The sequence below is a fragment of the Mustelus asterias genome, chromosome 27 (genome assembly GCF_964213995.1).
Source record: "Mustelus asterias chromosome 27, sMusAst1.hap1.1, whole genome shotgun sequence".
Lineage (NCBI taxonomy): Eukaryota > Metazoa > Chordata > Chondrichthyes > Carcharhiniformes > Triakidae > Mustelus > Mustelus asterias.
The window spans coordinates 20,938,243-20,950,410 of record NC_135827.1 but is presented as its reverse complement, the minus strand read 5'-3'; the positions used below and the strand labels follow the sequence as shown (position 1 = coordinate 20,950,410).

Here is a 12,168-nt window from a genome sequence, read left to right as displayed (position 1 = left end):
GATCACCAAATTCAATATCCTGATCCCGCCTTTCCCCCATATCCCTTGATCCCTTTCGCACCAAGAGCTAAATTTAACTTCTTCTTGAAATCACACGACATTTTGGCCAGGTCATTTAAGTGTGTGACAATGGTGGCCAGTGAAGAAAAAGAAAAAAACGCTTGCACTTAAATAGTGTTTTTGATGATCACAGGATATCTCAAAGCTTTTTTCAGCCAATGAGATAAATTTGATGTGTAGCCATTAATTGCAATAAGAAATAGGAAAGACCATTAAGACCCTTGCGTCTGCTCTGACATTCAATAAGATTGTACATGATCTTTTGGCCCACCATGAGAATCTGGGTGGGTGAGGGGCAGACAATGGGAAGGCCCATTGACTTCAGGTGGGATTTTACAGTTTCGGTGTGTGTGTAAAATCCCACCCTTTATCTCAAATCTTCTTTCTTCCCCTAGCCCCTATTCATGTTAAGCAGGAAATATAGCAACTAATCTTTGCCCAACAAACTCCCAGAAACAGCAATGTGAAAATGACTACACAATCTCTGAGTGACATTGATTGAAGGATAATTATTAGTTAGGGTGCTGAGGGCAACTCCCCTGTTCTTTGAAATTGTAAGAAGTCTCACAACACCAGGTTAAAGTCCAACAGGTTTATTTGGTAGCAAATATCATAAGCTTTCGGAGCGCTGCTCCTTCGTCAGTTGGAGTGGAAATGTGAACATTTGGTATTTGTTACCAAATAAACCTGTTGGACTTTAACCTGGTGTTGTGAGACTTCTTACTGTGTTCACCCCAGTCCAACGCCGGCATCTCCACATCATGTCTACCTTTGAAATTGTGCCATGGGATCTTTTACATCCAACAAGAGAGCAGACAGTGGCCGGGATTTTACCGCCTAAATCATGGAAGAGTTGGTGAGTTCTCCCAATGTTCAGGCCAGTACTTATTCTTCAGCCAACATCATTAACACAGGTACTGGAATTTTACTGGCATGCCCCCCCCCCCCCCCCCAGGGCAGGCTCGCAGAAAGGAGTTCTCCGTTGGCCTCGGGCAGGATTTTACGAGCCTCGGCCGAGAAAGGTAGTAAAATCCCAGCAAGCGTTTCTATTTAACATCTCATTCAAAAGACAGCACTTCCTCAAATACTGCATCGAACCAAAATGTCCTCCTAGATTTCAGTGCTTGTGAATTACAAGGTGTAACAGTTGCCAGGATCAGCTGACATTGGTGGAAATGAGGGGTTCGTGATGATCGGAAGAATGTTCGGGAAGGAAATCTGCCGTCTTTACCTGATCTGGCCTACATAGTCACAGCAATGTGGTTGACTCTCAACTGCCCTCTGAACAAAGGCAACTAGGGATGGGCAATAAATGGTGGCCAGCCAGTGACGCCCATGTTCCATGAATGAATAAATAAAAATGTTCACTGAGTGAGAGAAGCAGGGATGTGGGATGTTGCAAAGGAAAAAGATCAGACAGCATTTTAAGAAGGCTAAGGTCAGATATTCCACCCCAGCCCACCCACCTTCCCCCCCACCCCCATGCAAACCCCCCTCCCCTCCTCCTCACTGACTACTCCACTGCTCCAAAGAATATGCAAACAACACAACTCATCTAAGGACCTCAGTGAAGGGATGTGTATAGACAGAATGCTCTTCATTACAGAAGCAATAGAGTTATTTTATCTATTATGTAATAACCGATAGCCCTGGTTCCCTATCCACTCTCTCTATGACCACACTTCACTTTGAATGACGTTATTTCAGATTGCCACGGGATATTTCTATAAAATGGGCCAAGAGTCGCTGTGAGGAAACATTCATCAGATTAATTCAGGGATGGATTTACAACGAAACACACTGTGCTCTGGCATGGGACCTCCAAAGGCCGGGAGGCCCCAAGTTTTGGCTCTCTGATATCTTTCACAAGTCACTCTTTAAGAGACATACCTTATACATGCTCACAATTCAAAAGTCTCAGCCAAGTATAGATAGGCCTTATCTGAACGACTGCAACTCTAGGTTCTGCACAGGCATTGTGGAGACATTCACCAATTGGGAACCACAGTACCCTTACTGCACATGGCTGAGCGTCTGTGCCGTGAGGAGCATCGGTATGAAATCAGACGGAGACCCATTCTATGGTGCCTGAGAGAGCATGAGCAGGAGCGGCTGTACACGGGCAGGGTTTGAATGTGAGGTGTGCAATTGTAAATCCAGCCCAGGCAGCGGGAATTTGAATCACAGGCATTTAACCTACTCTACCCCATCCCTCTTCCTTCAGCACCCAACTCCCCGCTTCACCTCCCAACTCTCCCCCTTCACCCCCCAACTCTCCCCCTTCACCCCCCAACTCTCCCCCTTCACCTTCCATCCCCCTCCTTCACCCCCCATCTCCTTCCTTCACCCCAACCAGCTCCTTCATCTCAACCCTCTCCTTCAACCCCATCCCTCTTCCTTCAGCACCATCTCCCCTCCTTCCTTTGTGTTCTCGCAAGCATTAGCAAATCAAGGCAATGATTTCTATTATAGAATCTCAACACCAGGGCAACAAGCTCTTTAGGCTTTCCAACCTAATAAATAAATATTATAATTATCTAGACTTGATACACATACAGCCAAGTTCTACGAATGTATAGGTTTCAATAGACGTTTTGTCAATCACTTCCTTTATCCTATTTGAAGCATAAGCACAATACCTAGAGTTAGCTATGTATATTATGAAACAATGATAACTGGTTGGAGATTAGGGTTAGGGTTACCTTATTCAATAGGTAGTGTGGCAGGAAAATAGATTGTTGACGGTACAGGCTACAATTTCCTTCTTTACTCAACATGTTGGGAAATAATGGATGGCAATACACCTGAGATGATATCAGATTTCCATGTGGGAACTATAGAGTTTCACAGTGAAAATGGTAGTTATCTGGCCCATTATTGGCACTAACCTGCTGTCAGAAAGAACCATTCGAGTTGTCCTATTTCCCATACTTCTTTTTTTAGGTAAGTGGGAATCTGTGTGCGCAAGGGGTGGGGAGGAAGCGAGAGTGTATGCAAGGGACAAGAGAAAGTGTGTCCAAGGGGTAAATTTCAGCCTTCTGATCCCTTGGTAGCGCAGACTCCAAAAATGAAACGGAGCACAGGACCCCACGAACTGTAAATCCGTCTCTGGATTAATTTCCCCAGCAGGAACTTTGTTGCATCTGAAATTGATAGTTGCCCCCCTGTCGGGTATTTCCTTTAATTCATTTTCAGGGTTACTTCACGCTGCGTTTACCTTCTCTAAGCTCATTTTCTCTGGCATGACGATGATACAGCGATAACCTTTCACAGCAGCCACCAATCCCAGGCTAATGCCTGTGAAAATATGAATTGATGAAGATATTACTTAATCACTCAGGACAGATAGAATGTAGTCCTCAACATCAAAAATGATTAATCACTCAAATCTAACGGCTTACATGCTGGAATATATTGGTTCTGGCCCCTGATTTCCTGGCTCACCAGGACAGTGGAACCTTTTCCTGATATAATTGATGGCAACTGGAGTACATAACGCACTGAAGATAGAGAGAAGTTAATTCAAAATCGAACTATTTTGCTGTGGGCAGTATTTGACATGTAATGCAAGGGTATGTATTCTAATCCTTACATTGCTGGCAAGAACAGTCGTACAACCATTCTGTGCCACCAACATTCCTTGCTGATGTTGGCTATGATATTGTGTGCCCCAGGATGTGGGCAATGGCAAAGCTGGAAGGGTACGCATCTAGAAACATGACAACTTGCTCCATCTCATGTTATAGAATCAGCTTCATTATATCCTCAATTTTCCTTCACATTCCAGGAGCTGGACAAATATTTAAACACAGAAATCAGTGTACTGTGAGTGTTTATTCATTGTGTTTTGGGATCTTCCGACTGATGTTCCGCAGCAATGAAATGGAACAGGTTACTTTGACTGTTGTGTTTGGAAGCTCATTGATGTGGTACATCTGCTAGGAGCGCAATTGGCAAAATACACCCAGGATGCATTGAAAGCTGCACCAATTTGCCACACGGGACATCTACAAAATGTTCCCCACAAATTTAGCATAGATTGGTGAAGGACATTGATATTCTTTGCAGTCGTTTTACTCCCGGGCAATTGGCATATTATGTATCAGGTCCTGTTCCATTGGCTTCAGAGACCTTCAGACGCAGTCGTGCAAATTGGACAAAAGACCTGGAAAATAGTACAAAACCTGGACGCACAATGGAGGAAGGATTACATTGATTACCTCCTCAGATGTGGAGACGCCGGTGTTGGACTTGGGTGGGCACAGTAAGAAGTGGGGCGACACGGTAGCACAGTGGTTAGCACTGCTGCTTCACAGCTCCAGGGACCTGGGTTCGATTCCCGGCTTGGGTCACTGTCTGTGTGGAGTTTGCACATTCTCCTCGTGTCTGCATGGGTTTCCTCCGGGTGCTCCGGTTTCCTCCCACAGTCCAAAGATGTGCGGGTTAAGTTGATTGGCCATGCTAAAATTGCCCTTAGTGTCCCGGGATGCGTAGGTTAGAGGGGTTAGTGGGTAAATATGTAGGGATATGGGGGTAGGGCCTGGGTGGGATTGTGGTTGGTGCAGACTCGATGGGCCGAATGGCCTTTTTCTGTGCTGTAGGGTTTCTAAGTATCACAACACCAGGTTAAAGTCCAACAAATTTATTTGGAATCATGAGCTTTTGGTGCACTGCTCCTTCCTCAGGTGAGTGGAGGGTTGGGTTCGCAAACACAGCATATATTGACAAAGATGCAATTGCAAGATAATGGTTGGAATGCGAGTCTTCACAGGTAATCAAGTCTTTACAGGTACAGACAATGCGAGTGGAGAGAGGGATAATCACAAGTTAAAGAGGTGTAAATTGTCTCAAGCCAGGACAGTTAGTAGAATTTTGAAAACCCAGGTCAAATGGTGGGTTTCTGACAGAAACTGATAGCCAGGTTCTGCACTCATGAGGACAGCCTCAACTGGGATCTTGGGTTCATGTCACACTACATGTAACCCCCACCATTTGGCCTGGGCTTGCAAAATCCTACTAACTGTCCTGGCTTGAGATAATTCACACCTCTTTAACCTGTGAGTACCCCTCTCTCCACTCGCACCATCTGTACCTGTAAAGACTTGATTACCTGTGAAGACTCGCATTCGAACCATTATCTTGCAATTATGTCCCTCTATATATGCCGTATTTGTGAACCCAACTCTCCACTCACCTGAGGAAGGAGCAGTGCTTGAAAGCTTGTGATTCCAAATAAATCTGGTGGACTTTAACCTGGTGTTGTGAGACTTCTTAATGTACCTCCTCAGATGTAGTGTTATCTTCTACTTTGTTGTAGTCCAGTGACCCACTTAGACTTGGAACTTTTATCCAATGTCAAAATAATTCTTACCTGTGTTACCTGAGGTCGGTTCAATGATTACATCTCCTGGTTTCAGAATGCCTTGCTTCTCAGCATCCTCAATCATCCGTAAAGCAATGCGGTCCTTAATGCTCCCACTGGAATTAAAGAACTCACACTTTGCCACTAGAAAAAATGATAGAAAAGTCTCCTTAGGGGAATTGGGTGTCCAGCTATGTCTGTTCCAACATTTCATCAATATCTATTATAAAGAACCAAAATGATGGCGGTGCAAATAAAAAGTAGCATCAGATATAGAGTTTGTATTGTATTAAATAATGGAAGTTGGTAGTGGTATTGTTATTTTTAAAAATAATATTTTGCATTTCTTTTTCTAACACAAAAGCATTCTAACACAAAGTAACCAAAAGCAGCCCAGTTTCTGTCAGGGTGAGAAGATTAAAGTCAAACCTCAATCTTTCATCTTTTTGCGTACAAGAGTTGGAGAATCATGTTGCGGCTATATAAAGCCTTGGTTAGGCCGCATTTGGAGTATTGCGTGCAGTTCTGGTCACCACACTACCAGAAGGACATGGAAGCTTTGGAGAGAGTGCAAAGAAGGTTCACCAGGATGTTGCCTGGTCTCGAGGGTGTTGGCTATGAGGAATGTTTCCACAGGAAAGACAGAGGCTGAGGGGAGACCCGTTGGAGGTCTACAAAATTATGAGAGGCATAAATAGTCAAAGGCTTTTTCCCTGGGTGGAAGTATCAATTACAAGGGGGCACAGGTTCAAGGTGAGAGGAGGAAAGTTTAAGGGAAATGTGCGGGGGAAGTTTTTCATGCAGTGAGTGGTGGGTGCCTGGAACGCGCTGCCAGAGGGGATAGTGGAAGCAGGCACATTAGCAACATTTAAGAGGCATCTAGATAGATACATGAATAGGGAGGGAATAGAGGGATACGGACCGAGTAAGGGCCGAAAGATTTTTTTAAAGTTTAGTTAGAGTATCATGATCAGCACAAGCTTGGAGGGCCAAATGGCCTGTTCCTGCACTGTACTTTTCTTTGTTCTTGTTCTCCACTTTTATAAGCCTACTAATAAGGGAGAGATCTCCTTTAATCATAGAGTCATAAAGTCATAGTATAATAAGTCCACGGATGCGAAAGTCCCGTCACCAAGTTACTTTATTTACATTATACATCTGTACACAGCTAGCTCTCCAGTTGCTCCCTGCTGAATGCAGGCTGGGAGTCTGACACACCTGCTTTAAATAGGGAGCATGAGGCTCCCTGATTTAACCATCAATTAGGACTCATCAGGTATGTCTTTTAATATGTCTTTTGATAAGGACTCATCAGGTATTTCTTTCAACACCAACCAAGTAAACGAACTCAAATTAACTTAGGGACAAAGTAAAAGGGGCAGCTCCCCAAAAGGAAGGGGGAACAGCCCGAACCAAAAACAAAGTCGAAAGGAAACTTAAAACATCAAACCAAAAGGTGATTTAAGGACTCATCAGGTAGTTCATACTCTCGCAAGCCAACCTCATTAGCTTGGCTGAAGTCATCACAGATAGAGATACACAGCACGGAAACAGGCCCTTCGGCCCAACTCGTCCATACCGACCAGGTTTCCCAAACTGAACTAAGCCAATTTGCCTGGGTTTGGTTCATATTCCTTTCACATCCATGTACCTGTCCAAATGTCTTTTAAATATTGTGATTGTACCTGCCCCTACCACCTCCTCTGGCAGCTCATTCTAAAATATTCTAATGTAAACTTTCACTTTACAGAATATTGATTTGAAAAATGAGTATTCCTGTGAAATGTATAAACAAATTGAAGATCGTTTGATTGAAGGGTGAACCCGCAGATTTTTATCTGACTGTAATCAATAGAAATTTTGTATCTTTATAGAATCCCTAGAGTGCAGAAGGAGGCCATTTGGCCCATCGAACATGCACCAACAACAATCCCACATAGGTCCTATCCTCGTAACCCGACGTACTTATCTTACTAATCCCCTGACACTAAGAGGCAATTTAGCATGGCCAATCAACCTAACCTGCACATCTTTGGACTGTGGGAGGAAACCGGAGTACCCGGAGGAAACGCACGCAAACACAGGGAGAATGTGCAAACGCTACCCAGGCAGTCACCCAAGAGCAGATTTGAACCTGAGTCCCTGGTGCTGTGAGGCAGCAGTGCTAACCACTGTGCCACCCACTATCTTTATTATACAATGACTTGAACTCTAACAGCTCCTTAAAATGCTGCAGCAATATGATTGTAGCATAAATTTAATGCTACAGCTCCAAGCTCGCTTGTCACACAGAAGCTTGTCTCCAGTCTCTCATTTTTATATGCTGCAAAACCACAAAGAAGTGTTTTATTTTAGAAGTTACAGGTCTATCGAAGAATCGGAGCTCGTTCCTGGGAGACGGAAACTTAATATTACTCACATAGCTCACACTTCAGTCCAAACTCCTTTGCTATATTATTGATTCGGATGAGGGGAGTGTCACCAATCTTATAAAGCACATTGGGCAAGATCTTGGACGAATCCTTTCTGCAAAAGAACATTGCATACATTTTAACATAATACTACGATAGCATCTTAAATAATCGGAGCTGCCAGTAAAGGCAACACAAGGAGAGTCTAGAATTAAGCGACACCGTTTAAAAATTAGGGGCCTCCCATTCAAAACTGAGATGAGGACAACTAGTCTTTGGAACTGTCTTCCTCTGGGAACAGTAGAGGCTGGGCCATTGAAGATGTTCAAGACTGAGTTAAAGTTTTGAGCAGCCACAGAGTCAAGGATTAATGATCTTCCTGAATGGTGGAGCAGGCTCAAGGGGCCGAATGGCCTACTCCCGCTCTTGTGTGGTGCAGTACTAGGTCAGGATTTCATGTTGTTGCATGCCAAATTGCTGCCCCATACCAATGGGGCAGCACGGTGGCACAGTGGCTAGCACTGCTGCCTCACTGCATCAGGGACCTGGGTTCGATTCCAGCCTTGGGTCACTGTCTGTGCAGAGTCTGCACATTCTCCCCGTGTCAGCGTGGGTCTCCCTCAGGTGCTCCAGTTTCCTTCCACAGTCCACAAATATGCAGATTAGGTGGATCGGCCATGCTAAATTGCCCCTTAGTGATCCATGATGTGTAGGCTACGTGGATTAGCCATGGTGCTACGTAGATAGGGCAGAGCGTGTTCATCCAGCAGAAGGAATTCTTCAGTTGCAAGCAATAAAAAGAACTTACTTCAGAAAGTAAATCAAAGAAAAAGGTTTAATAAAGAAACTTCATTACTCCAACACCCTGGCCATACAAGTTCCCCACAATTCCCATCTGCTTCTTATTTATACTGGGTCAGTTGACCACCACATCATTTTGTCATTGGTTACATTGTCTACCTGGTCAGCTGACCCTCACAGCATGTTACCATTGGTTATATTATAACAGATCCAATGTTATCATTGGTTACATTCTAAAAGTTTCCCTTTTTTTCCAAATTAATTTAAGACAACCATCCTCCAGTATTTTTAACAACTTTCCAGTACCTGCACCCCTTTTAGTAAAACAGTCAGATACCTGTCGATTTGCACCAACCCAGTTGAGCTTTGAAACTTCCTTGTTTTCTCGAATTTGTTTAATGCTGGCCAAATCAATTCTCAGTCGCTTTTCTGTTACACTTTTTATCGAATGAATATTAGTCTCATAAAGACCGATTGTCCACATAACAATGAATTGGTACTTTCTTTCACAACGTTGCCATGAAAAATAACTCTGTTAATTTATCAGACAAATATATCCCCATATTTACGGCCTCCACTAACGCTAGAGTTTCAGCTGCCAATATACATTTTGATTTGATTTATTATTGTCACATATATTGGTATACAGTGAAAAGTATTGTTTTTTGCGCGCTATACAAAGCATACCGTTCATAGAGAAGGAAAGGAGAGAGTGCAGAATGTAGTGTTACAGTCATAGCTAGGGTGTAGAGAAAGATCGACTTAGTGTGAGGTCGGTCCATTCAAAAATCTGATGGCAGCAGGGAAGAAGCTCAGACTTTTGTATCTTTTTCCCGACGGAGAAAGGTGGAAGAGAGAATGTCCGAGCTGCGTGAGGTCCTTAATTATGTTGGCTGCTTTTCTGAGGCAGCGCAAGTTTGACTACCCTTTTTATTTTATTTGCTTCTCAGGCCAAGGGGCAACATTTTCCTCCCTTACCTAGCAAGAATATTATGAATCTGGCACCGCTCGAATGCCCATCTGGTAGGTTGGCATGTGAAGCATCACTAAATACAACTAACTTCATGTTTTCTGGTTGTCCTAATGCTGAAAATTCAATTACACAGTTTTATTTGCCTGCAAGATCTCTCTAACTGAAGTGCGCCTCAACATATTACTTAGCTGTAGGACATTATAGATCCCGTCCGGTCTTGTCTATGTGCATAGCCAATTTAGCTGTCCTATTATACTCCTCAACAATTCTGTTTCTTTTTCGTTGGCTAGTTTCTCATTTTTCATCGCGCATTTGTTCAATTTCCATAAATGTCCCCGTGTATTACCTCTTTCTTTGGGTGGCTTCAAAAAAACTTTTATTTGAAATGTTTTGCACTACAGAAATACTGCTTTGATATCTATCGACTGACATTCCCAATTGTTAAAGGCTAGGGCAGAGAAAAAAATTTAGTGTCACTTTCCCTGCTGTGGTGAATGAACCCTAATGTCTCTCCCCTCCAAGTGTTCCTCATATCCATGGGTTATTAATCTGGCTTTTGCTTTATAAGTCCCGTTTTGCAAAACTTTCTTTATGCAAACCCACCGATGGGACAGGGAAGGCTGCCCTTCGTCTGGTGTCTCGGTGTACAACCCAAACACTTTCCAACTGTCCAATTCTCTTTGTTTGGCCTCTCTTATTTCCATAAGCTCCATTTTATTGGCAGCCACCAACACTTCTCTATCATGGGAGTTCTACTCCTATTACTGACATTGCTTTGATTCCTAGCCTTCCTCATTAGACTCCGACATCTCGTGCCGTGTCTGTCCCTGCTACTCTCAGACCGCTGTTCTCTGTTGACACAACCTCGGTCACAGATCCGTGACCTTTTCCTGAGTTCACGACTCATCCTCAGAACTTAAATCCCGCTTTTATGGCTTCCATCTTTCCACCCTACTTTCCCAATCTATAGCTTTTGCTTTTTGCCCTTGCTCTTGGGACGTTGAGCCAGTGTTTATATTTTCCTGCCCTTCCGATTATAGTGGCATCCCTCCACTCACCTGACCTTTCGGGTACCTATGATACCATTGTGCCCACTTTGGGTAACTGAACATTTGAAGTAACAGCTTCATCCCCTGCCTCACTGTTACTGAGCTGATCATCAGATTTCCTCTCATCTACAGCTGTTTGATCATCAGAGTTGCTGAAGGTGAGTGTATGTGAGGTACAAGGTGCTTCCTGTGTTACTACATCTTGTTCAAATGCTCCAAATTCATAATCAATCCCCACTACTCTCGAAGAGTGGGCTCGCACTGTCTGGTTACCGTGTTGTAGTATAACTACCTTGCCATCTGTCCCTATCACTTTCCTGGGCCTCTTTATATCTTCTCTTTAAAAGTAGACCATATTACCTTTTTCGAAAAGTATTCCCGATGGTCTTTTGTGATGCTTTAGGGCTCGTCTTATCCGTTCTGAAACCTCAATCTTAATGAAGGCCTTTCTTCCTGCATGCATGGCAATTAGATGTGCAGAGAAAATGGAGCTAATGCCTCCCCTTTCTACTCCTGGAGGAGCTTCTGTCAATACTGATGGTAATTTTGGGTTCCTCCTGCATACCAACTGATACAGACTATAGCCTCCCCACCATTTGTAAAGAATTTTTCACATGCACTGTCCACGCTAATGCAATCTGCAATTTACAGCCAAAACTTTATGCAGCATATCATCTATAACTGCGTGGTTCCTTTCACAGAGGCCATTACTGAATGGGCTTCCTGCTGCAGTGTGCATTACTACAGTATTTAAATTTCCGCACATATCCCCATTGTCCGTCAAGAATTTAGACGGTGTCCCCAACCCTGTTCCAATCCAATGGGTCACAATTTTATCCATAATAGTCTTTTTATCTTTGCTGTAAATCACCTTGGATATGCCAAATCGACTGGCCATGTCCACGAGGTGCAATAAATAGACGCCTTTCTCTTTATCCCATATCTTCAGATCCATCACCACTACATTGTTGAAATCTTGTGCTAATGGTAGACCCACGACTGGATGCAGAGGTGTCCTTCTATATTTTATGCAAATTTCACACTGGGCTGATATTTGCTGTATGAGATCATTATATCCTTTGTCCAGCACACCTGCGTCCTGCAGCAATGCTTTCAGTCTCTATGGTGCTGGGTGAGCAAACTACTTATGAAGTTTCAAAATAATCTTTTTGTCCATCATGCTGTTGTCTATAAGTGACACTAATGTGTCATGAATCCTTTGGTCTGATAATTACGGTTCTCTTAAGGGAAGACAATAATGGCCTGATCTTGTAAAATGTAGGTCTACACTTTTTCCAAATATCACAGCTTTATCATGTTTCAAATCAATGCTCATCTGGCCTGTTTTCAATCGCAGACCTGCCTAATAATTCACTGGAAACAACATCTGTACTTACGAACAAGCTGATTCCTGCAATCCTACAAGGAAGTACCACCCTTTCAGAAGACATTAAAGTATTGCCATCTCCAAATCAAAAACAGGTGGAACTATCATATTTTTCAGTCTTTATG

The 12,168-nt window shown here is 43.3% G+C and overlaps 1 protein-coding gene across 2 annotated transcripts in view; it reads right to left on the bottom strand.

The window, feature by feature from the left end:
- The window catches only part of LOC144480029 (cystathionine beta-synthase-like), a 58,955-nt gene that overhangs the window by 24,753 nt on the left and 22,034 nt on the right, over positions 1-12,168 (bottom strand). For both annotated transcript variants that reach the window (XM_078199181.1, XM_078199180.1), the window contains exons 4-6: positions 7,842-7,948; positions 5,432-5,566; positions 3,278-3,357 (exon numbers count right to left, since the gene is read on the bottom strand). In XM_078199181.1, coding sequence (XP_078055307.1) covers positions 3,278-3,357; positions 5,432-5,566; positions 7,842-7,948 — 322 coding nt within the window. The remainder of the gene's footprint in view (positions 1-3,277; positions 3,358-5,431; positions 5,567-7,841; positions 7,949-12,168) is intronic.